The sequence below is a fragment of the Blennius ocellaris genome (assembly GCF_963422515.1).
Source record: "Blennius ocellaris genome assembly, chromosome: 12".
NCBI lineage: Eukaryota > Metazoa > Chordata > Actinopteri > Blenniiformes > Blenniidae > Blennius > Blennius ocellaris.
In genome coordinates this window covers 26,318,226-26,344,632 of record NC_137661.1, presented here as the reverse complement: position 1 = coordinate 26,344,632, position 26,407 = coordinate 26,318,226, and the positions used below count along the sequence as shown (strand labels likewise).

Sequence of the window (26,407 nt, the reverse complement as noted above, 5' to 3'; positions counted from 1 at the left end):
GAGCTTTGGCTTTAATTTCCCGCTCCAGACTGCTCAAGCAGACACTCTCAAACACCTTTCCCCCGGTCGGGAGGTCACATTCTACACATTGTTTACAGTGACCCACATGGTTCAATGGCCCGGAAAGGTTCGTCCTAATCACTTGGTTGCCGTTAGTTAATTATCTCACGGCGGTTTTTTCCCGGTTGTAATGAGGCACTCCGCGATATTGTCCATCATACCCACTAATATTTAAACTAGGAGGCACTGATACTGCTATAAGTACTCGTACTAACATTTGGCTACTTGATAATCCAGAGAGTACTTAATTAAATAACGTAAAGCCTAATTTAGCCTCCAACTGCAAACAATGTGCCTCAATGCTTTGTGTTGCTGGGAACCATTGTTATTGATCATTCTATATTAATCAATACATTGATACTTATATTATATCATATATTTCATATGGCATATTGCATGTACATATACATATGTTTATACATGTGCAAGTACACTATTACTATTGGTATTATTATTGTTATGGGTATACTGTTACTATTGGTATTATTATTATTATTATTATTATTATTATTACTACTACTGATACATATATATATATATATATATATATATATATATATATATATATATATTGTTGTTATTTTATTGCTACCATGTTGTTGTTGTTATATTATTGCTACCATTATTAGTAGTACTATACCCGAGTATTATACACTATTGCACATTGTTATTATCTGTATTATTATTATTATTATTATTATTATTATTACTACTACTGATACATATATACATATATATATATATATATATATATATATATATATATATATATATTGTTGTTGTTGTTATTTTATTGCTACCATTATTAGTAGTACTATACACAAGTATTATACACATTGCATATATAACAATTGCTATTGCTATTCTATTGTATTTTATAATATTCGTATGTACCAGATTGCTGCAACAAGACAATTTCCCTTCGGGGATGAATAAAGTAATTATCTATGTATCTATCTAATAAAAGAAAAGGTCCTCTTGTGGAAAAGTAATACAAGGAGTTCCATTAGAAGTCATTACTTTCTTTCCTGATTGGTTGTTAAGTCGACGTCCTCCTTTTGAACATGGACGATATGAAGTTAACTTCTTAACTCAACATGTTTGTTTTTAGACTTTTGCAACTCAAAAAACCCTCAAAACAAATGAACAGCAATTTGTCTAATAACCTGATCGCTCCGAACTTTAGTTGGAAATTCTCAATTAGTATGAGTCACTGTACATCTGTCACTTCAACAACATTTTCTGAAAACAGGAAGCAGAGAAAAACAAGTGACATCATACGTAGTACATCCACGAATGTCAGTAACGGTAAAACACGGCTGGAAAACTAATACCGAGCTTCATTACAGCGATTCTCCATTTTTTTAAACCCATAAAAACAATCCTTCCTTCCCTTCTGTTCCAAAGAGCCTCGTGTGCTGCTGAGCTGCTCGATTCCTCCCAGTGGAAACGCCGACTCAGTAAAGTTTGTCTTGAATCCCACACCCATTAGATCTTTGAGCTTTGAAGTTGATTTAACAGACAAGGAAGAAATAAAAAAAAAAACAACAACAGTATTTTATAATAAATCTACTGACATCAACCATCAACAGCGGTGAGAATGTGTTTCAGAAGTAGCGCCTGTTTACCGCCGTCGACACGCAGCAGCCGAGTTAACGGGCCGGTTCCACGTTGTCCTCTGACAGAACGTCACGGAGAACGTTGCTCGTCATGATAAGACACACGTCTGCCTCTCGGCTCCTTCCGACTCTCATTTCCTGACAGTTTTTCCATCTGAGTGGGCCGGAACATCATGAAGGCAGCGGCTGGACGTTCCTCTGTGAACATGTCAAACTGTCTCTCTCCCACACACACACACACACACACACACACGCACACACACACACACCATCAGTGTCTACTAATGGAATCACTTGGCTCATGGAGCTTGGATTGCAGCGCCTCATTTTGTAATAACAGTGCAATGTGTATTCATGTATTCATTTTCCAGTCATTATGTAATGTACACCACATTTTGTAATACTCTGCTGCATTGTTGAATAAACAGTGTTGCGTTTTATAATAACTGGTTACATATTGCAGCAGTTTGTTTTTTTGTTTTTTTGGGGAAAAATGTAATCATTTGATGTTATGAATCATCAAAATTCATGCCTTAATTAGAAAAGCCGTCAGAATAACATCAGGCACAAAAATGTAAACAAAAACTAGTAAGAGGTTTTATTGCTCAAACCTAAATCAAAAGTAAACGTAATCATTATAATGCGGGATTTTTTTTTTTTCACGAGCTGTAAAAGAAAGCTTCAATAATCATTACTGACACTAACATTATAGATGCACTGAAATTGTGGAACACATCCAGTCTGCACTATGTTACATAATTATTATATATGATACAAAGCATAAAAACAAACATGTATTACGTTACATATTGCACTTTTGTTACACAATGTGGCTCCACACACCCGCATTGCGTAATAACTGTTGCAATATGTAACAAGTTATTGCTGAATGCAGCAGCGACGTTATTCCACATTGAGTTGAAAATGTATTACATTATTACATATTACACCGTTATTACATGACGCGGTGCTTCACGGATGATGTCTCGCGTTTTTAATTTATTGAGTATTGAGAATATTGAGAGGATGGAGAAGAACGGGCTGTACGGTCGCATTAATTCAGTTTCCACTCTTGGAGTTTATCTCAAGTCGTGAATGAAAATTAATTACATGTAAGGAGTTTGTCAAGATCAGCTTAGTGTGTAGTGCGAGAAAAAAAAATACAAAATTAAAAGACAATCATTCTCAAGCATCCCTTCATTAAGAGCTTCCAGATTGTTCTGCTAATGAAGTGTTCTGAATCGTACAGGAGTGGAACCAAGGTGCTGTTTTCTATTACCAACCAAAGACCCACTCAGTGTTGATGGAGTCAGGAAAAAAAACAAAACGTATATAATTGCAGCTTCAACAGCCTTCCGTTGAAAAAAAACTAATAAATAACACTCACATTTTAAAACAATAATTTATTCCTCAAGTCCAGTTTGTCTGTTATTCTCGGTCAAACATAATTCAATAAGCACAATTTATTTGAAATGAAAAATAACTGTTATTCAGGGAGACGTCTCGCGGATATTTATCCGTGTCGTGGATAAAAAAATAAATAATTTTAAATCCCTTGTAAATAGCAAATAACTGATATATTGAAGTAAATAAGGCTTTGTTGATGCGTGTTTAAACCGTCTTGTGTCTCATCAAAATGATTTCCACTAATATAGATACTTCATAGTGAAACATGTGCCCCCCAGTGGTGGTCGCGCCTCATCACACCCACCAAAACAAAGTTTTCAAGAATTTTCCCCCAGAGAATGATAATAAATTACTACTGATTCTGATACTAATGTGGGAACTTTACGGTCCAGTGATTAACTTGTGGCTAAATTATTATATTGTTATATTTGACAGTGGCCTTGGATTAACATGCACTGCTTTAATGAAGCACTTCATTTTGGTTTTTAATGTTTTTATCGCGTTTTTAAAGCGAACACGTCATAAAAGTGTTCTGATGAGTAGGACGATGGTGCAACATCTGATTAACACAGCTGTATAATTTGTTTGTTTTTTTGCATGAACTATTTGTTAAAAAAAAAAGAAAGAAAAACAGAAATAAGTGCACGTGTATCAACACCAGAACAGAAAGCGTCACATTGTATTTGAATCCGTCTAAATTCCTCTTCGCTGCTTCAGCATTTAAACACATCAGGATGAGTCAGAGAATTACCAGCCAATCACAGGCCGCCTTTCAAAAGGTATAAACCACATGGTGTGAACTGACCAATCACGTCGCTCGTTACTGGAAATATTCCAAACTGGAGGTGAGTTGCGAGTTGTTTACTGGAAGAAAGATGATTTAACCTCTGAGTTCTCCTCCTGTAACGTCTAGTTTTGGATTCCTTTCTGTTTTTTGGCGCTTAGATTGTGAAAACAACACTTTGTGTTTTCCAGCATCTGTGTTTTATCAACATGATCATATGTGCTATTGCTCGTTCTGTACCATTAGTATTACGCCCCCTAGTGGAGCTGTCACAACAACATGGCCGCCTTTCCTAACTCCTTGAGGAAGTCTCCTAACACCTTTCCTTAACTCTCTTAGGAAGCCTCCTCCAACCTCTCCTTAACTCCTTTTAGGAAGTCTCCTAACACCTTTCCTTAACTCCTTTTAGGAAGTCTCCTAACACCTTTTCTTAACTCTCTTAGGAAGCCTCCTAACACCTTTCCTTAACTCTCTTAGGAAGCCTCCTCCAACCTCTCCTTAACTCCTTTTAGGAAGTCTCCTAACACATTTCCTTAACTCTCTTAGGAAGTCTCCTAACACCTTTCCTTAACTCCTTTTAGGAAGTCTGCTAACACCTTTCCTTAACTCTCTTAGGAAGCATCCTACAACCTCTCCTTAACTAATTTTAGGAAGTCTCCTAACACCTTTCCTTAACTCCTTTTAGGAAGTCTCCTAACACCTTTAGAAAGTCTGCTAACACCTTTCCTTAACTCCTTTTAGGAAGTCTCCTAACACCTTTCCTTAACTCCTTTTAGGAAGTCTCCTAACACCTTTCCTTAACTCCTTTTAGGAAGTCTCCTAACACCTTTCCTTAACTCTCTTAGGAAGCCTCCTACAACCTCTCCTTAACTCCTTTTAGGAAGTCTCCTAACACCTTTAGAAAGTCTCCTAACACCTTTCCTTAACTCCTTTTAGGAAGTCTCCTAACACCTTTAGAAAGTCTCCTAACACCTTTCCTTAACTCCTTTTAGGAAGTCTCCGAACACCTTTCCTTAACTCCTTTTAGGAAGTCTCCTAACACCTTTAGAAAGTCTCCTAACACCTTTCCTTAACTCCTTTTAGGAAGTCTCCTAACACCTTTAGGAAGTCTCCTAACACCTTTCCTTAACTCCTTTTAGGAAGTCTCCTAAAACCTTTCCTTAACTCCTTTTAGGAAGCCTCCTAACATCTTTCCTTAACCCTGTGACATCATCCACGGGGTTAAGGAAAGGTGGATAGGAAAGGAGATATGAGGGAGCCATAGAATGTCATGAGGTCAACCTAATATATATATTAAAAAAAAAACAACTTCCTCTCCAACAACAGAAATTCTGTGATTCTCCAAATATCAGAATCTCTTGGATCCTGTGGGGTTTGTCTTGTTGTTGTTTGTGTTCTTCCCGGGATCCTCTACTTCCAGAGTTCCCACCTTTCACCCGGAGCCCCATTTGATGATCTCACTGCATTAAACGTAACAATATCACGTCACCCGCCGCTGCTTTTATCCGCGACCTTTTCTGCCGAGGTCGGCGAGTGTCGCTCTGCTCCCCGACCTTCCGTCTCGCCCTCAAGCACATCCTGCCTTTCTGTCAAAATCCTTTTACGGCGCTAACTGTTGGTTGTTTTGATCGTTTTACAGACGGGGGGGAACATTGGCCATTAGGTTTCTTTCTTCTTTTTCTATTTTTTTTTTTTTTTTTTTCGCAAAGCCTCACCTTTCTTGAGGGTCTTTCGGCTGAAGATAATTGAAAATAAAAAAACTGGCCCCGTTTTGCTGAGCTATAATTACCAATTTCTCTCAACAAGTGAAAAAAATGTAATTTGAGCTTTGGAGGCCCGTTTACATGACGACAATGGCCGGAGCCACTTGGACTACCAAGGTGGAACTTCTCCAAGTTGACAAACCCGTTGTCATGGAAACAGTCCAAATGCAACCTGAGTGCATTAAGACTCTACAACTCCTCTTTTGTGTGTGTGTGTGTGTGTGTGTGTGTGTGTGTGTGTGTGTGTGTGTGTGTGTGTGTGTGTGTGTGTGTGTGTGTGTGTGTGTGTGTGTGTGTGTGTGTGTGTGTGTGTGTGTGTGTGTGTGTGTGTGTGTGTGTGTGTGTTGCTGTTAAGCTCACTCTGCTATGCGACGCCACCGCCTGAGCTCCGGCCCTGCATGCCTTCACAGCCCGCCGAATATTACTTGTTGAATCTTTATGCATGTTTTTGCTCAGAATCAGAATCAGAATCAGAATCAAAATTCTTTTTGTTGCCATTGCTTGTAAACAGGTTCACAAACTAGGAATTTTTCTTGGTGAGATGTGCAACATTAAACATAAAACATATACACTTGGTTTAGAAAAAAAAAAGCTAAAAACTTTAAGCTATAAGGCTTTAGGAATATAAAAAGGAATATAAAAATAAATAAGCTAAAAATAAGGTAAAATATGGTACACGGCAACAACAGGAACAGAACAACAGGAACAACAGGATGGATTTACTTACGGTGCATAAGGTGATGGAGTGATAAAAAGTGAAAAAAACAAGTGATACAGTGATAAGTGGTGCAGTGGATCTAGTGCAATAGAGCAGTCTGTACCGAGTCATTAAGTCTTTGTATTGTTCATGAGTCTGACGGCGGTGGGGAAAAAACCTGCGGTGTTGATGCTTCACCTTCAATCCTGTTCACTCTGCGCGCGGAGCGACGCGACAGGAGTTTCCGCCTGAGATTCATGAAGTATTTTGGATTCTGATTCTGTGGAAGACGTGCTCGCCTTCCTCCGGCCGGCCATGTTTTTCCTCCCTCCCTTCCTTCAGTGTGTGTCTCCCTCTCCTCCCGTTGCTCTATCGAATATTCAGTCCTTGCCTCGTCTTTTATTTTTTTTTTTCCTCCAATCTCCTCCAACCATCTTCTGAGCTCTCTCTCCATCTTTGATTTTTTTACCTCATTTCCCCTCCGCATTCTCTAACAACCCCCCCCCCCCCAGCCCCTCACCCCACTTCTCTCACGAGCGTCTCCCTCGTTCCTCCCTCGTCTCCCGTGTCTTTCATGGATTAATAATCATCTGCTGGAGCCGCAGCCGAACGCTGTGGTGCTTTCCAGACCGGTGGCACTCGGGTATTGACTTTAAATGTGTGGAGGGAAATCACATGGGAATCCTGAAGCCGCCGCCGCACTTGTCCTCGCCGCCAAGGTTAGAGTTTACATCATACAAAATATGGATCAGCTCCAGGGGAGGCAGGTATGTAACACTATACTTAAGGTAATGGACTATAAAGGAGGCCGAGGCTGTGAAATAAAGATGAGCCTCTGTAATGAGTTAGTGCTGCAACAGTCACTTGTCCACAGCAGGAGCGATGCTGATGGGAACTTCTGAACAGGTTTCAGAGGAAGAGTTGGTAGTTGGTACAAACAAAAACACAAGTAGTCTCTCTCTCTCTCTCTCTCTCTCTCTCTCCAGGAAACCAGCTTCCAAAATGTTAGATATCGCTCATATTCAAGAATATAATTCAGACATAATCCGGATTTCCCTTAAAATATCAAATTGAAAGTTTCACCCAACACAATTACGTCCCCGTCTATTTCTTTCAACGTCTCCTTGATTTTTCCCGGCTCTTCCTGCACCCGTCTCCTCGCAGCCTCCTCTACTTTAGTTTCAGTCAAGCTCTTTGAAGTGGCAGATTTCAGCTCTTGCAGGTTTTCCCCATTGGATTAAGGTCAGAGCAAATTGCCGGCCACGTTCCAACCGTCTCCTCTTTGTGCCGTTTCGTTGCGAACTTTTGGCTCCACGACCCAAGAGCTTCATCCGCAGATTCCGGTTTTTCCCGTCGCTTCAGTAAAGTTCATCATTCCGGTGCCTCGGTGACGTACGGGTCTTATAATTCCTTTAGTGTGTTCAAGTGCAGCGTCGGGGCATGATGGTGCCTCCACCTTGTTTCACAGGACTGGATTTCTTTCCGGGCTTCGTTTGGTGACCTAGAACCAAACGGAGCGCGTCCTCAAAGATCTCCAGTCTCGTGGCTGTTTAGAGGAAGGTTCTGCTGCAACATGCAGCTCCAGAGCCTTTTATTATCCCCCGCCGTGGCTGATAGGCCCCGAAGGGGGATCTTCAAACAGTCTCCGTACGTCCGTACGTCCGTTCGTCCGTCCGTTCGAACGTTTCTACCTATATCTCGGCAACCCCTGGGCCCACAGTGACCAAACTTCACATGTGAATACATCTCAGAGGGGGAAGGGATACTATGGTGACCTTGACCTAATTTGCATATTAAGTAGGTCACAGGGTCACGAAGTGCTTAAAAATACATTTTGGGCTCTGGAGGCCTAGGTTTTTGAGCTAGGGCTCTGAAATTTTATACACACATGATACACACTCCAGGGATAACCTCCAGTACACCAAGTGACCTGACCTTGACCTTGAAGATTGGTAGGGTCTGAAGTTTGCTCGTCATGGTTGCACAATACATGTATTTTCATATTAACATTTCTCCTCATTTCTCAGCAGTTCCTGGGCCCACAGTCACCAAACTTCACACATGGACACTCCACCTGGGGAGAAGGGGCACCATGGTGACCAGGACCTAATTTGCATATCAGGTCACAGGGTCACTAAGTGCATAAAAACACCTTTTGGGCTCTGGAGACGTATTTTGACATAGCTTATGAAGAAGACCTTTCAGATTCTACATAATTATCTACTAGGACCCATGGAACACCCTCTAGTGTACCAAGTGTGCTGCCTTAGAGCTGGCTTTGTGAGAAAATATAAAGCCCTCCGGCGGGGGATTAGCCCAGCAACGGCCTTCTTGTTGTGTTTTTCCAACAGTGCATATAAATATAATTTAGCTCAGTTTCTCACTGCGTACATTGTGCTTGTTGATGTCACAATAACAGTGAATTATGGAGATACTGTGCATTTCTACAGCAAACCACTCAGGGCAACAGATTTTTTTTTTAGGGAACGGGGAGGAAAAAAAATATATATTTTTGTGTAAATTTAGCAAACATTTCAGTATTTCGTTACTGATGGGCACATCGTTGCGTTAAAGGCTGCGTAATGAAATTAAAACTGAAATTGGAGAACAGCCAGCTGAAACAGGAGTGACACGGGACTCTGAACAACAATTATTACTATTTGGATCACAGTCAAGGTACAGCGTTCAAAGAATACTAATTTACCGAGAGGGAAATATATTTTTTGCCACAAGATTCTCCAGACGAGGATTTGACGCGTGGGTGAGAGTTTTGCAGCGAGGAACGACCGGACGTTTCTATGTACCGTATTTTCCGCACTATAAGGCGCACCAGATTATAAGGCGCACCTACATTGATTGACATAATTTACAACTTTGTTCATATATAAGGCGCACCGCATTATAAGGCGCACGCAATAGACCAGTGGTCGGCAACCTTTATAGCTCAAAGCCATTAGGTTACATTTTCCACTGACTCTAACACCCAGAGAGCTGCACACACTTTATTTTGAAAGTCCTACCTGCAGCCTATGCCAGGAGGACACTACACACAAAACCTTCTTCACTGCTGGTTGACAACTTACAACTACCGGTAATAAACTAAACTACATGAACTAAGCAACAAAAACACAACACAACACAATTATTACCGACACCACAAACCAAATAGAACCCCCAATAATTGCATTTAAAACACCACAAACAGAAACTCCCATAATTCATTGCAGCTATCGGCTGCACTGAGGAGCTCAGGATGCAAGGCATGATGGGAATTCATGTTTTGTGTTGTTGGAGGTTATTGTGGGTCGTTGTTGGGCTTGGTGTCGTGTTGATTGTGTTTATGTGTTTTTGTTCCCCAGTTTAGGGAGTAATTATTTCATCTAGTTTATTTTGGTTTGTTAGAACGTTGGTGTGCAACCATGAGTGATGAAGGTGTTGTGTGGAGTGTCGTCCGCTCTGAAGATCCGGTTGTGAAGTTAGAGTTGTCAAAATAAAAGCTTCTGGTTGTTCAGCTGTCAAATAGCAGTCTGGAGTAGAGCAATTCTTCCATATATAAGGCGCACTGGCAGCTTTTGAGAAAATTTGAGGTATTTAGGTGCCTTATAGTGCGGAAAATACGGTAGAGCTACAGTTTTAGCTTTAACCCTGTGTTGTGGCGCACAACGAGTGTTGGAAGCGAAGGCCAAGCAGGAGGCAGAGCGCGACGGGACCTAATCAGAATGGAAGCCGGTTTCCCGGGGAACAGATGCACACCTCCGCCCTGGACGGAGGAAACCTGTGAAGGACAGACGGTATCTGCAGCGGCCCGGCAACGCTGAGATAAGAGTGCAGTCGGGCCGATCGGCGCCCGGGCGCCTGCCCTGAGCGATAACCGGGAGATGAAATAAACAACATACAAGCAAAACAACTTAAGCCTTATCATAAGCCGGACTCTGCTGTGTTTTTTTTGTTATGATTTCCAAGCCATTGCTGCTTTGATGAACCAGTATCCTGAGGTACTACGCTGGGGAGGGGAGGGGGGGGTGGTGTTCCTGGATGCTGATCACACTGCGGAGGCTTCGGGAGCTTCTCCCACTGAAAAAGGCCCTCAGCTGTCATTAATGCCGAAATGCTACATCATATATTGATATCATGCAAAAACAAAACGAAATACAGGGAGGACGGGCTGGAGACCCGGGTGTGAGCGTGATTATTTATTGATGCAGTATTTATATTCACTATTTATTTTCTTGTGTATATGTACGTATATAGAATTGTTGGTAAATAGCAGCAGCTTGGGTGATTCGCAAACAAGCTACAGGAACGCTCCGCTCTGCACAGCCCACATGGACAGAACCTATATAAACATATATGTTTTAATATAGGTTTTGATATAGGTTTTGAATATATGTGACATATATAAAATTGGCCGTTTTCCTATATTTTATGCACATATATGTACTTATATGCACATATATGTACCTATATGTCCATATAGGTACATATATGTACTATATATATATATATATATATTAAATATATGTACCTATATGTGCCTATAGGTACATATATATATTAAATATATGTCCCTATATGCGCATATATGTCCTATATTTTATGCGTGATAGGAAAACGGCCAATTTTATATGTCACATATATTCAAAACCTATATCAAAACCTATATTAAAACATATATGTTTATACAGGTTCTGTCCATGTGGGACCTGACATTCTAGTGACTGATGAAGACTCGGATGCTATCATGGGAGAGTCACAACTCTAAACTATCGATATGGACGATAAAACAAGGATTCGCACCGCGGCTCAAACCGCTACGGGTCGGCCATGTTGGTTTCTCGGCGCATGAGTCGAAGAAGTATTTGCCACGTGGGAGATGTGCAGTAACGGTGCTCTGTCACCTCCGTCAGTCTCTGCAGGGGGGTGGGGGGGGGAATCACAATCGTGAAAGAAATTTTCCACCTTGGGAGCCGCTAAGTCACGGATGCAGTGGAAGAAAGTTTTGACGGACATTGTTGCCAAAACGTTGCTTTGTAAACATGAAACTTTTCTTTAATCCGTAAACGTTGGCCTATAAAAATGTAGGCTTTGCAGCCAAAAAGCGCTGCGACATTTGCGTCTATATATTTTTGCTTTGATCTCTTTGCTTTCTGTCGTGCGTTTTCGTGTTTCCTAAATTATTTCTTTCTGTCTTTGCCAGAGGGAGCCGGAGGAAGTCTGACGCCTCTGTTGGTTCAGCCCATCTCAGTCATCCTGGCCAGGACGTTACTCTCCTCTCCAATGGCGGGGTCGGAGGACTCCTGCATTCCTGTGGCCACGCCCCCCAACACAGGTGAGCACACACACACAACAAGACTTGTATTGAACATAAACAGCTGCAATATATAACAAGGGGGCCCAGTTCACGTGGGAAGACGAAAACAACTATGCTGAGAAGACGCTATATCTAAAAAAACAAACTAAAATCACTGTTCCCCTCAGGAAGTTGCTCCCCAGGTAGTGTTACTGTCACAGAGTTTCTTTTGGTTCTACTGTACGTCCTACTGGAACCCAGACACTTTGCCTGTAGGGGTGAAAGCACAACCCTCCACCGGCTCTGTGATGGACTGATGACCCCCCATCCATGAAACAATCTATATTTCCTTCAGTTCTCCAGCTCACATAACAGTAACTTGGATATTTCGAGAAAGAAACACAATGGATAGAACTTGTTTAATTGCAAAAAAAAAGCAAAATTCTGACGTCTATAAATAGATACTCATGTCGCCTCGTCATTTTAAGACGACCATCTAAATGGCGCAATCCTGAGAACAGAGCTGCTTTGAAAACGTGTTCCAGGGTGGAGCATTTTGAAAATGCTGCCTCAGTGTGGACGTTGTGGTGAGACGCACATTTGCTATGAGCAATGATGTCATTACCGTGTCTTCTTCGTTCTGTGGCAGAGTTGCGGCGCCACCGATAGGCCCGACCTGTGCACTGCATCGTTTTCAGTCGTATTCACGGTGTTGACGCACATATTTCCTGCGACGGCGCCGTGTGGACGGGAAACTTTTTGAGAACGATGGGGAGGAAAAAAAGGTTGTCTTGGCTCGTGTGGACGGGGTCTTTGTATGTCGAAGCACCCTGAGTGCAGATTAGAACGGTGGAACGGAATAAAATTGAGAATGCATGAAGAGACGGCGGTAATATCCAGTGTCTTATATAAATAGCAGGATTTTTGATGGGCTGCTCATTGGCTCACATTAAAAGTACTGTAAAAAAGAAAGTTCCAGGACAACAGCTTTACGTGCATGGCAACATTATGTATACGTTTTGTTTTTGCATCCGTATTTTTATTTTTATTTTTTAAATTGCGGCTGCACGCCGTCGTCTCTTTTGTCATTCAGAGCCGCTTAATTGCTGAAACAATTTTTTTATTGCAGTGCAGTATTTGATTGCCTTGAAATGTGACTCTGCTCTTGGGTGCGCTTCACGGTCAAGTCGTCATCGGTGAAGAACCGTTGCTAATTAACCTCCGGCGAATGAGGTGAGGGTGGAGATGCGGTGACAAGCGCTGACCGTTGGAAACGCTGCTGCATTTTCTCCACACAAAGGCAGCGGAATAGAGGAGAGGATTCAATGAGGAGAGAAAAAAAACAAAAACTCTCTTTAGCCTTCTGGAAGGCAAAGAAAGACACTAAAACTGAAGGGCGCCAGGGCAGCTTGTGGCAAACCTGGAGAGCAAAATTAGTATTAATAGGTTGATTTTGTACTGAAAAAAAAGTAGAAAAGTAAATGTTTTTCATGGAAATTGGGATTTGAATCCTCCTTTGCTTGCCACATACAGATTAAAGGATATTTATGAGTTTCTCTTCAGTTACAATGAGAGGTGAAGCGGCCAGAAGTCTGGCAAATATACCAAAATGAAGAGATCGTGTATCAAAGTAAAGTCAAACTGGAAGTCATTTGAGACGTATTGGCAAAAGTCAAGCCTATTTTCCCTCTGATGTCCTTGTTTGGGTTGTTGGCGATGCTGCTACGGTGAGCCGGTCGCAAAGCCATTTCCTTTCCCAGCACTTGAGCGGTCCCCGAAGAGTTTTACACTGTGAATCACATTCAGCCATTCACACACCGACGGAGGCGGCTCCACGGCTCAATCCTTCCACGTGTGAGCAGCTTGGGCTCCGGTGTCTTGCTCGAGGACATTTTTTGGCGCATGTGGACATGGGCAGTTGGGGGAATCGAACCTTCCGCTTGAGAGACGACCGGCGGATCCGTCCGTACTGCTGAAACCGTCCCTGAAGGCCTCGCGGCATCGGAGCGTCGGAGCGGCAGAACCAGGCGACGCCGGAACTGCTTGAACAACTCGACCCACATGAAAAGAACCTATATAAACATATAGGTTTTAATATAGGTTTTGATATAGGTTTTTAATATATGTGACATATATAAAATTGGCCGTCTTCCTATATTACATATACATATATGCACACATATGTACATATGTGTACGCATATACGTGCATACAGGTACCTATATAGGCACATATATGCACGTATATATGTGTGCATATATGCACCTATGTGTTCTTCTTGCATAACTGTTTTTCAGTTAGTTCTTAGTTATTGCCTTGAAAATGTATGACAGTTGCCAAAGTGCGATAGGTAGGCTATAAATATATGTATATATGTATATATATATATATATGTATATATACATACATACATACATACATACATACATACATACATACATACATACATACATACATACATACATACATACATACATATATGTATGTATATATAAATACTGTATATATGTGGAAATAAAGAAGCAGTACAGGAGACCTATATGGCCTGTATATTCACATATATGCACCTCAATTTTGCCTATATGTGGCATATATATGCATATATGCAGCATATATGTGCATATAAACTGCTTATATGTTTCATGTATAGGTTCTTTCCATGTGGGGAAGCACCGATGCCGACAAACGACTGCTTTCCTCAATCGCCACTTTTCTCCAACGCACATTTACGAACAGACGATGTGTTGAAGTGTTCAAACCAAGCAGTGGTGGACGGGGAGGAAATGAACGGGTTCACACACGAGCTTGATGTGTTGAGTGGCAGTTCTGCTTCTCCGGACTCACAATTAATTTTCTCCCACCGAAGCAGTTTATGGAATCCCGAATGCCAAGACATTGAAGGAAGCTGTGTGTGTGTGTGTGTGTGTGTGTGTGTGTGTGTGTGTAGGTTGCTGCTTATGGGAAACCATTTGGTTGAAGATTTGACAGGAAAATGTTGGATGAGCTGTCAAGGACTTGGCAGTGTCGGTGATACCGAAATTAACGGTTTGATTTTAATTCAGTTTCATTTCTATACCACCAATATACACCCAGTCGTCTCAATGCACTCGTACATGGAACAAGGAAAAAAAAATCACAGGTATACAAGTGTAGACAACAGTTGCAAAGAGCTTTTTTTGGTTTTTTTTAGCGTGTTGCTCCAAGCAGCCAATCAGAAATCAAACCCTTTATCGTGTCATCGGGGGTTCAGCCAATCACAATCAAGGTAGAAATCAAACCCTACATAGTGTCATCGGGGGTTCAGCCAATATCGATCAAGGTAGGCTCCTCCCCCTTTGACTCCTCCCACAATTAGACAGCTCTGCTCTGGCACATGGCGCCACGAGAGGACGCACTTCCTCCATCTTCCCATAGATGGGCGTGTGTGTGGGCGGAGCCAGTCCAGCTCACACAGACACGGCAGATTCTGAACGCAGCTCCTCGGATCCAATATTCAAATTGAGGGAAATCAAGGAGAAGCGAGAAACTTTTAAAAGAAGGCTTTTGAACCAACGGAACCACGAGAAAGTGTTGAAAAAGCCGGATGATTTGACTCGTTTTAAGTTCGATCAGTCCATAAATCACTTTGCGCTTTCTATTGTTTGTTCCCAAACCCCCTCTCCTTGTGTCCTGCAGTGCGCTTTGGTTCGGGTTACTTTGTTCCACGTCTTTTCACACCGTCATGAGACTCTGTTGTGATTCAAGGCAGACCTCAGACGACGGGCCTCGGCGGCTTTGCGATAAGCGACCAGCCGTCCCCACGTGGCCGTAGAGAGGGAGCGCGCCTCAAATGAGACGGATTAAGCTTTAAGTGGTAATTCCTGCTCTGCAGTGCGTAAATCCCCCCCCCCTCTTATCTCGGCGTCATCACCGCGGGCCTCGACAATACTGCCACCTTCTGCTCCTTTTACCCCTCTTCTTCTTTTTTTTTTTTCTGGGTCTTTCACTTAAACCTCGGCTCAGCCTGCCGTCTCCGTGCACGTTGTGGTGCAACTCGTCCATTTCCCTCGCTTCCCCGACGGATCCCAGCCGCTGGTCACTGACTGGAACACTGCGTTCTGCCTTATTCCATGCACAGATAACACACACACACACACACACCTACACAGAGGCGGTGGTCAAAGACATGAGTCGTATTGATTTCTCTGCCCTGAGAGGTTGATTGGGCCTGCGTGTCCCACTCTTGTCACAATAGTGCTTCCAATCGTGTGTTTTCGAGGCTGCTGCGTTGGGACGTTGTGTAAAATGTGAAAACAAAAACCACATGCCTCGTGCCTCGCTCCAAAATAGTACAAACAAGGCGTCCGCGGCCCGCGGCTCGCGACCAATGGGGGGGGGGGAACTTTAGTGGTTCCCTGAAGCTTTCACAAAAACCAGACTCCAGACAGAGTTGTTAGGACAGTTAATACCATTTTCACTCTTTAATTTTAAGCATCAGAAATCGTCAAGCTTGAAAAAATTGCGAAAAGTGCTTAAACTAAAACTTCAGAAAGAAACGTATATTAAAAAAAAAATCTGATTGGGTGAAGCAGCAGCGTGACCGACACTTACTTATTCACTTTATCCTGCAGAACGGGACCATGAAGGCAGATATTGTTCCCCTGGCAACAAGTGATGGCTGAAATGCGATTGGTTGAAAGCTTTACTCTAGAAATACAGATCTGGAAGCAGCACAACCTGGGAGAAGCTATGGGAGCATTAACATTTGGAATTATTGAATAAGTATTCACGGACAAAATCCAATAAACATCCATCTATTATTTATATATTCTTCTGAGGCCTGCGGAGAAGTCTGGCCGCTGGTGTGTGTACGAGACGCTCGTTTTACAGACAACTAATTTCCAGGCCGTCTTACTTTTGTCATTCTCTGCAAAAATTAAAGATTCTCCCAAATGTCACATTATACTGAATAATGCCAATGCACGGTAACAAGTGTGCACGACATCAAACTTACCGTGCGTATTAGAAAAGCAAGTTGAATGAAGGCAGTGGAATCGTTTATTTTAAAAAAGGAACACCTTGAAGTGTTGTCAAGATGAAAAGATGAGGAGATCTGACTCTATCGCCCGTGATGGAGCCAGAGAATCCACACAAATCACTATGCAGAGAATGAAAGCCATTAATGGATTACTGCGGTTCAGAGCTTCAGGCTGAATTTCATAAGAGACGCAGAATATTCACTTGTGGAAATCGCTGCTTTTGCCGAGGATGAAATCTGAAACCATTTCCCTGAACTGCATGCGGTTATGAAGTGTGAGTTTAAACTCAAGCGTGCAAACAAACAAACAAACACACGGAATGTGATGCAATAGCTTCATGTGCTCAGGTTCATTAAGCGTGAACCGAGGGTGTGAATGGAAGAAGTCAACTTTTAGAAAAAGCTCCGACATCGACTCCATGGAAACGGAGAAAAGTTTAATAACAACAATAACAGTCCAACTGGGTCGCCTGTCCACTAAAATGTCCAGGTTTTGTTCCTGTTCTGAACACGTCGTTGCCTGCGTGTACACGCGTATGTTTCATGGACGTAATTAGGTCGGTGAATGTTCTAATCGTGTGCAGTTTGTGATCTATAGCATTTGTTATTTCTTCAATTGATTCTCTTGATGCTGACGATGTTGTGCTGTTTGATCTGAATCCACACTCGCTGTTGGATAATGTTTTTGACCCTTTTTGTTTATTGATTCATTTCTTATCTTCTACAGCGAAAGTTGGGTGGGAGGTTTAAGTTTTCATCTGTGTGTTTGTGTATGTATGTATTTATTTATTTTCTTTGCCAGTGAAAGTCGGGCGACCAACGAATTTAAGGTTTTTTTGTATGTATTTTACCAACTTTTTGCAAAAACTACTCACCCAAATGGAATGAAATGTCGGCTAATTGTTTCTGGATAAATCCCAAAGAAATGCAAATTTTTTTTTTTTTTACCAAAGGAGGTCAGCCTCTGTTGCCATGGAAACGATCCCCGCTCAGTGTTTCACACAATGACATCGCTACCTGACCAAGCTAGTTAGCTTCGATATGAGCTAATCGCTAACATCCCAGCGATGCTAACTCAGTTCTGCAAACAAATGTTGTTCTATGCATCGTCTTCATCTGCTACCCAATGTTTTTCATTGTGGTGATAAAGAAACAGGCATGTAGTTTATGAAGTGGCGTCATGTATTTAGTTTTTTGTCATATCTATTGTAGGTCCTTATAAAACAAGAACATACAAGTACATAGAAAATGTAGTAAAATTCAAAAAAATTAAATAATGAAAGACACAATGACACTACTTTAGCTATTTTTGTTTTTGTTTGGAAAAAGTAGAATTGCAGTGCTTTTTAAAATTCCCTGAATGACCTGAATTATTTACAGTATCGGCTATTTCTTTTTTCTTCCACTGCTGCGAGGAGCGTCGAGCTTTTCTTGTTCTTATTTGTGGCGATGAGACGGACGAGGGAGGCCTCCTCTCCAGCCCGTCGCTTCAAAAGTTAGCTGAAGTCAGTTTCACGTCATTGAATCTTTGCACTGAATCCGCATAGATCCACGCCGGTGAAACACGTGGTCCCGGATCACCCTGCGAGTCCTTCATCGCTTCAACTTGAGCACATTGTGTTCTGCGCCGGTTGTTCCAGTTCGGTTGGTTCTGCAGGACATACGGGTTTGTGAAGACTGGCATCTGCGGCAGAGTGTATTTAATGTACAGTTCTGTGAGGTTGGCGTCTTCTTGAAGTGGTTCCATCACATCAAATGAGTCTGAAACGAGAGGAGGAGAGGAGCGAGTGAAGCAGAGAGACAAAAGGGAAGACAAAGGGAGAGCGAGGGAGGGAGGGAGGGAGGGAGATGTAATCTGTGTCCGATCGATTGGCTGCACCGCCGACCACTCATGGGATTCGGCTATCATTTGTTTCCATCTGTCTGCCTTCTTTAATTTTTCTCTTTCTTTTTTTAATTCTCTTCCCCCCCCCCCCCCCCCCCCCCCCCCGTGTAATTCCCATTCAATTAAAGTGGAATGTATTGGTCGGCCATTGGTTAATTGCTTGGGGGCTTCTCCATGGAGAAAGGTAGACCTAATGAGACGATGTGGTCCACTTCTCTTCACACTTGTGTGTGCATTTGTGTGTGTGTGTGTGTGTGTGTGTGTGTGTGTGTGTGTGTGTGTGTGTGTGTGTGTGTGTGTGTGTGTGTGTGTGTGTGTGTGTGTGTGTGTGTGTGTGTGTGTGTGTGTGTGTGTGTGTGTGTGTAAAAGCTAGATTTTTACAAAAACTCCACAAATAGGGCGGGTCGGCGTGGAAACAAAGGAATTTCCACGAGGGGTTAATAAAGTATGATTAGTATCAGATTGAAGCTTTAACGGCTGTGGTGCAGTTCGTCTCCCAATCGAAAGGTCGCTGGTTCGACTCCCCAATCTCTACATGTCAAAGTGTCCTTGAGCCCCAAACTGCCCCCGGTGGATGGATGAGGTATTGCAGTGTGTGTGAATGTGACTAACAATATAAAGAGCCTCGGGCACTAATCCGGCAGTTGAAAAGAACTATATAATTCATTTCAAACAATGTTAATTTAAATACAGTGCGATTATAAACCATATTACTACAACATTGTCTTTTTTTTTTTTTTTAGATTGAGCGACGCCCCCGAGTGGTGAAAATTATTTTTTCTTTTGAGCAGCTGGTGAATAGAGAGTCTTATTAATATAGTACTAAACAACATTAATCCCTGTTAGAAAAATCAAAAGGTAATTCCAGAATCTTTTCAAACGCATTAATCCATTTTAGATTTAGCATTTTAGAATTGTACCTCAAAATGTCTTGCAAAATAAACTGTGCTTTTGTTTTTAAGCTCAGAATTTCCTTCATTAATAAATATGATCGCATCTAAACATTTCTAACCATTAACAAGCCAACACACAACATATTTCTGTTTATGTCCATTTAAAAATAACTATGATGGAGAAAGTCGAACCTGACCTGCAGCTTTTCAGCCAAATTCCTCCTTTCAAACGGTGAATTAGAAGAGAAGTGACAGAGTTAATGATCAGAGACTCACTCCTCGTTGTCTTCATCTCAACATCTGGTAGAAACACAAGAACAAACCGGAAGTGACTTTAAGCCAATCGCTGAGCAGCTCTGGCGATTTAAAAGTCGCCCCATGTCTTTGGACATCAAACAAGGCTGATTGGTTTAATTTGATGTCATGTCTACTAAGCTCCGCCTCCTCAGGGTGAGAGCTGAAGCGTCAAGAAATCCTTACTTTTATTGAAGATAGAAGAAGTGAATAGAGTTCAGGGGTCATTGTTTGTGTGTTGGCATGAACATATTTCAACATTATCATTGTTTATTTATTCATTTTATTTTTTACTTAAAAAATTTTTTCTGCTCTGGCCCCCGAGGTGAGGGCGGCGCCCTCTAGTGGCCAGCCGCCACCGCTCACATCTCTAAGGAGAAGAGTGGGCGTGCGATCGTCGGGTCCCAGTAAAAGAAATGAAGAAAATAAAGCTGAAGCTCCTAGATAGATAGATAGATAGATAGATAGATAGATAGATAGATAGATAATTAATTACTTTATTCATCCCCGAAGGGAAATTGTCTTGTTGCAGCAATCTGGTACATACGAATATTATAAAATACAATAGAATAGTAATAAAAGTAAGAAATAAAAATGTAAAAATATGTGGGTATAAGACATAAAGTAAAACACAGAACGGAACATGGGCACTTAGAAATAATCAGGAGATAAAAGCAAGATAAATAAATAGTAAGGTGCAGTGGCAGAGCCATTAGAAGTAGGTATTATATAATAATAATAACAATAATACAGATAATAACAATGTGCAATAGTGTATAATACTCGTGTATAGTACTACTAATAATGGTAGCAATAAAATAACAATAACAACAATATATATATCAGTAATAATAATAACAATAGTAATAGTGTACTTGCACATGTATAAATATATGTATATGTACATGCATTATGCAATATGAAATATATGATATAATATAAGTATCAATGTAATTTAGTCCAGGTGATGATTGAGGCTCCGACGGAGGTCGAAGAGTTAAAAAGTAAAAAAGACAGGACAAAAGACGGACACGAAGATTTGCTTACTGACCCGCCAGTTGAACGCCTGGATGCTAAAATGCTAACCTGCAGAGTACTTGAGCAGTGTTGTTTTCCCTCTTTCACCAGCTGCCGTTTGGACTGTGGAGCGTCACTTCTCACCGTCATTCCACATCTTCAGAAATGTGTTTCTGCTCCTCCACGAAAAAACACCGTTAAAAAACCCGTTAACTGTCCGGTTTCCTTCTCGGCCAAATGTTCTCAAAGTCCATTCTGGGCAGCAGTTGAGTTTTCACGTTCACTTTTATTTTTTTTTCCTTTCCCCCTGGGTACTCTGGTTTCCTCTCACGAAGCAAGGATGTGTTCGTTTGGATAATTAGTGAGTCGAAACTGCCCAAACGTGAGATTTGTGTGTATTTCAGCGTTGCTCGGTTGTGGATAAAGCCGAGACTTTACCGACACGCCCCGGGCGTAAATCCACTCGGGAACATTCGTCTGGATTGCGGTCATTAGTGACAAACACCTGTTGCCGATTCCTCTCCGTTTTCTCTCTGCGCCACGTCTCTTCGCGTGTTGGACCACGTTGGGCAGATGTGATGTTAGCGGGGCGATCCTTCACTCCTAATCCTGGGGCGAGAGAGAGAGGGAGAGAGAGAGAGAGAGAGGGAGAGAGAGATTGAGAGACTGAGAGAGAGAGATTGAGAGGGAGAAAGAGAGAGAGAGATTGAGAGGGAGAGAGAGAGAGATTGAGAGGGAGAGAGAGAGAGATTGAGAGGGAGAGAGAGAGAGATTGAGAGAAAGAGAGAGAGATTGAGAGACTGAGGGAGAAAGAGAGAGAGAGACTGAGAGAGAGAGAGAGAGCGAGAGAGAGAGACAGACAGAGAGAGAGAGAGAGTGAGAGAGAGAGACTGAGAGAGAAAGAGAGAGATATTGAGAGAGAGAGAGAGCGAGAGAGATTGAGACTGAGAGAGAGAGAGAGAGAGAGTGAGAGAGAGATTGAGAGAGAGAGGGAGAGATTGAGAGAGAGAGAGAGGGAGAGAGAGAGAGATTGAGAGAGAGAGCGAGAGAGAGAGACTGAGAGAGAGAGAGAGAGAGAGACTGAGAGAGAGAGAGAGACTGAGAGAGAGAGACTGAGACAGAGAGAGAGAGAGAGATTGAGAGAGAGGGAGAGAGAGACTGAGAGAGAGATATTGAGAGAGAGAGAGAGAGAGAGGGGGAGAGAGAGAGAGATTGAACTCGTACTGCTCAAATGGTGATATCTGCTTTGTTAGTAAAAACTAATTTACATTTTTCTGTCGTTATTAAGTTATCTGATAAAACGGCTTTTAAAAACTAAATATAAAAAGAAGAGCTGTTTTTGTTTTTTTTCTCCTCCAACTGATATAAATTCTCAGTTTTGTGCAGCCAGAATCTTTCCTCAGCCTGTATTTGTTCTCGTTTTGAGAAAACTGTGAGTGCAACACTCCTCTGATGTGAAGAAAACACCAGCGCTGGTCTGTAGTTATTGAACTCGGTCCGTCGCTCTCGTCCTCGCCTCCTTCCAGCCATTTTAAATTGATTAACTCACTGAGCACCGCCTGTACCCAGAAGGCCGTGGGGCTTTGGCTCTTACTCTCGCTCTCTCTGACTCTGTTGATGAGACAATTGGCCGGCGAGTCCATCACTATCTGGACGCCGCATCACAGGCCTTTGTTTGTTTGTCGTGGCGGAGCCTGATTGATGGTGCAAACGTCTATTTGTGCTGGCTCGCGTCCCCGCCTCTTATTGGACACCGAGTCGAAAGCTTTGCTAAAATGTGTGTCCGGCGAGTGACGGAACCGACGGCGAGTCACCTTCCATCTGGTTATCAGCTTCATTGGCTCCTCCGCAGGTACTGATATTTGTTCTTGTGGCAAATTGTGACACTCCACTTCAAGTAATTGGCAGTAAAATCTGATGAAAACCTTCTTTTCAGCTCTACGTCCTTCATATAGATCAGTGTTTTTCAACCTTTTTTGAGCCGAGGCACACTTTTTTGTTTGGAAGAGTCTGGAGTCACACCACCACCACCCGAAAATGTTAAAATGTGAAACTCTGTAGCCTCTATTAACAATATAAAGTCTTTCTCATCAAAGTTTTATCAACAGGAATCAAGTAAATCCAGAAAGCAAGGACTTTTTTTAATAGTGACTCCGTCAGTGTGAAACCTGGACCTGATGGATGAAGAGCTGAGATCCTGGTTCACATTCTTCCTTTTCAAAAACTTCTCCATCACTGTCACTGACACAGTACTTTGATACAAGATGGTAGCAGGAGGTGGAGATGAACCACACTGACGTCTGTCACTTTACATTTCACCGGCAAAGTTCTGTGCTGCCCTCTAGTGGTGAAGAGTATTGTAAGCGATCACGGAGTTGGTCGCTGCAGGGCATGATGGGAGTTCAGGTTATGTGTTGCCGGAGGTTATTGAGGGTTATTGTCGGGGTTGTTGTGTGTGTTGATTTGTGTTTGTGTTTTTGTTCCTCGGTTCAGATAGTTCATTGTTTCGTCTAGTTTGGTTTGAGAAATGAGTGAGAAATGTGTTGTGTGGAGTCTCGTCCTGTTCTGAAGTTCCGGTTGCGTGTGTTCATGTCAAAATAAAAGCCTCTGGTGATCAGCTGTCAGAAAAGAATCTCAACTCAAAGCAATTCTTCCGCGGTGCTCGCCACAGTATTTATACATGATTATTCTGCACACTGCTCTGACAGCGGCTGTGAGAGCAAATGTTTTTTTTTTTTAGAAAAAATGCGAAATGTGATAATTTCCCACGGTACACCTTGACTAGATCTCGCGGAAACACCAGCGTTCCGCAGCACCGTGGTTGAAAAACACTGATCTAGAGCGACCCGTCACATTGCACACGCTGCTTTAAAACGCGCCTTATTGGGATTCTTCTGACATTTTAATACTTAATTTTTCTTTTGCAAATCACATTTTCCATGTTAATTTCCAGAATTTGCAGAATTCTCTGATTGCATTAAGCCCAGTTTGGTTTATTTATTCTAATTCAAGTAAATTTTATTCACATCGTGCCGAATACAATGGAGTCATCCCGACGCATTTTTACACATCAACAATTCTGCATGAGCAACTCGCGTTGAGAGAAAACCCTTTTTCCTTTTTTGACAGGGAGAAACCTGTTGTTTAATCACTAAAACGTAAAAAAAAAAAAAAAACAACATAAAAAGACAGCTATGATGATCGACGATTCTCCGAGATAGGCGAGATGGAAATGTGTGAAAGCGAGGTGTCAAAAAAGAAACCTGCTGAACCGGACCAGTGCGAAATGGTATAAATAAATAAATAGATAAATAGATGAATAAAAAATGAATCGATCAATCAATCAAGTACTGTTTACACCACAACGTTAAAAAACACAATGTAGTTAGCCTGCCAGGCCATGAGGTGGCGCTGTTTTTAAAAAAAACAAGGTTTACAATAGGTTTTTTTGGTGTTTTATTTTAATTTACAACTTTAAGCTGTGAGGGTAAATGGGGGCGGAGCCAGTAATAGGAAGGAGGACATCATGCTGGGGTAACTTCAATACACCCTCATTGACACGCTGGCTTTGCCTTTTCACAAATAGCGCGGCAGAGTGCGAAACGTACGACACTTCGATCTAAATTACACGAACGCTGGAAACCTCAATTCAGAAGAATCTCATTCAACTGAGCCTGAATACCTTCTTTTGTCACTCCTCCCCTTTTTTTTTCTTTTTTCCCCTCGTACTCATGACGCTGCTTCTCTCGCTCCCCGCCTGCTGATCAAACCCGCTCAGAACAAATACCAAAAGTGTTCCAAGTTTCCGTGGCAATTACACGGCGAGGCTGCAGAGAGGGAGGGGGGGGGCGAGTGAAGCAGAACAACTTGAAATGGCTTTATAGAAAAGACTCCCAGGCTCTTTAATTACACCGTTATTGATTGCTCTGTGCAGGTCCCCCCCCCCCCATACACTTTCACTCGCTGCTGTTTTTCTTCTCAACTCTGCATTTAGTGCCCAGCAGAGAATAGCACTTAGATGCTTCTGGATTTAGAATGTTGAATACATGTCATCTCTTTTCATTTTGTGGCACATGTGGGTTTCAGATGTTCCCGTTTAGAGGCTGATTGCAGGCGGCGGCGGCGAGGCAGGCCGCGTTACGTCCAATCAGAAATAGATTAAAAAATATATACACCTACACCAACAAAACTGGGGGGGGGGGGGGGGTTAAAAAGGAAGGAAAAGACAATTTCGTGTGGCAACGCGAAATAAAACAGGGATTTTCCCTCCTGCAGACTGCCTGCCATGCTCATAAGAAATATATAATTACTCCACACTGACACACTGATTGTCTTGGTTTTCTAATTAACACCGAGTTCACACTACCTCAGTGCCTCTGCAGGCAATCGTACAGGAGATGTCACACACACACACACACACACACACACACACACACACACACACACACACACACACACAGGTCCGCAAAGTTTTAAAAATATCTAAATGTGATTATTTTATGCTATTTTTTTTTAATTAAACAGTTATATTTTTGACCATACATCATGTATGTATTTTCAAAATTGACGAATTGAGTAGAACGCCATACGGTACCGCGCTGTAAGGCTCCTGCTTGTTCTTCTGCCGGCGCCGCCGCTCTTCCATGGCTCCTTTTAAATATTTTCATCAGCTGTCAGGCAGAACTTCTCCTCCTCTAACCTGCCGGACCGGGCCTGTCTGTGAAGCCATTCATCACGATGTGGGGGGGGGGGGGGGGGGGGGAATAAGCACACGCACAAATCTCACTCCCCGCTCCTCCGTTCACACTTCTAATGATTGAACACACAAACGGTCCACATGTTCCGCCCCTCCTTTTTACCCGCAGTAATTTGCGCCAATGTCAGAAGTGATAAATGGGCTTTGCGGCACGCGCGCGGAAAAGCACAAGAGTTTTTTATTTATTTATTTATTTTTATTATGCTGTATTAAACGGAGGCGAGGGGACAAGCGGACGAGGAAGCAGGAAGTAGGAAGCAGGGGGCAGTCAGGTGTTGCTGCTGTGCTGTCGGCGGGGGATCTCTGTCACACAGTCGGAGCCGCTGGCTTCACGTCTCCACTGGCACTGCGGCGGCGTTTTCCCTCAGAACACCCGCCCCCGGCCCCCTGCGGAGCCCCCGGACCCCTCCGGAGCCCCCGGCCGTCCAGCAGGGCGGCTGGAGCTGGCACGCTCAACGTGTCATCCCAGATAGATGATTCCCAGTTTGACCACACAGTTATTTCCCAGATAGACGATTCCCAGTTAGACCACACAGTTATTTCCCAGATAGACGATTCCCAGTTAGACCACAGTGTTTTTTTCCCAGATAGACGATTCCCAGTTAGACCACAGTGTTTTTTTCCCAGATAGACGATTCCCAGTTAGACAACGTTTTTTTTCCCAGATAGACGATTCCCAGTTAGACAACGTTTGTTTTCCCAGATAGACGATTCTCAGTTAGACAACGTTTTTTTTCCCAGATAGACGATTCCCAGTTAGACGACGTTTTTTTCCCCCAGATAGACGATTCCCAGTTAGACGACAGTGTTTTTTTCCCCAGATAGACGATTCCCAGTTAGACGACAGTGTTTTTTTCCCAGATAGACGATTCCCAGTTAGACGACGTTTTTTTTCCCCAGATAGACGATTCCCAGTTAGACAACG

General features: G+C 42.4%; 1 protein-coding gene across 1 annotated transcript in view; it reads left to right on the top strand.

Annotated features, from left to right (window-relative positions):
• Positions 1-26,407, top strand: part of naaladl2 (N-acetylated alpha-linked acidic dipeptidase like 2) — a gene marked incomplete at both ends in the record, with an annotated part of 270,383 nt that overhangs the window by 102,565 nt on the left and 141,411 nt on the right. The window contains 1 exon segment of the mRNA XM_080506621.1: positions 11,528-11,659. Within this exon segment, the coding sequence (XP_080362747.1) occupies positions 11,528-11,659 (132 nt within the window).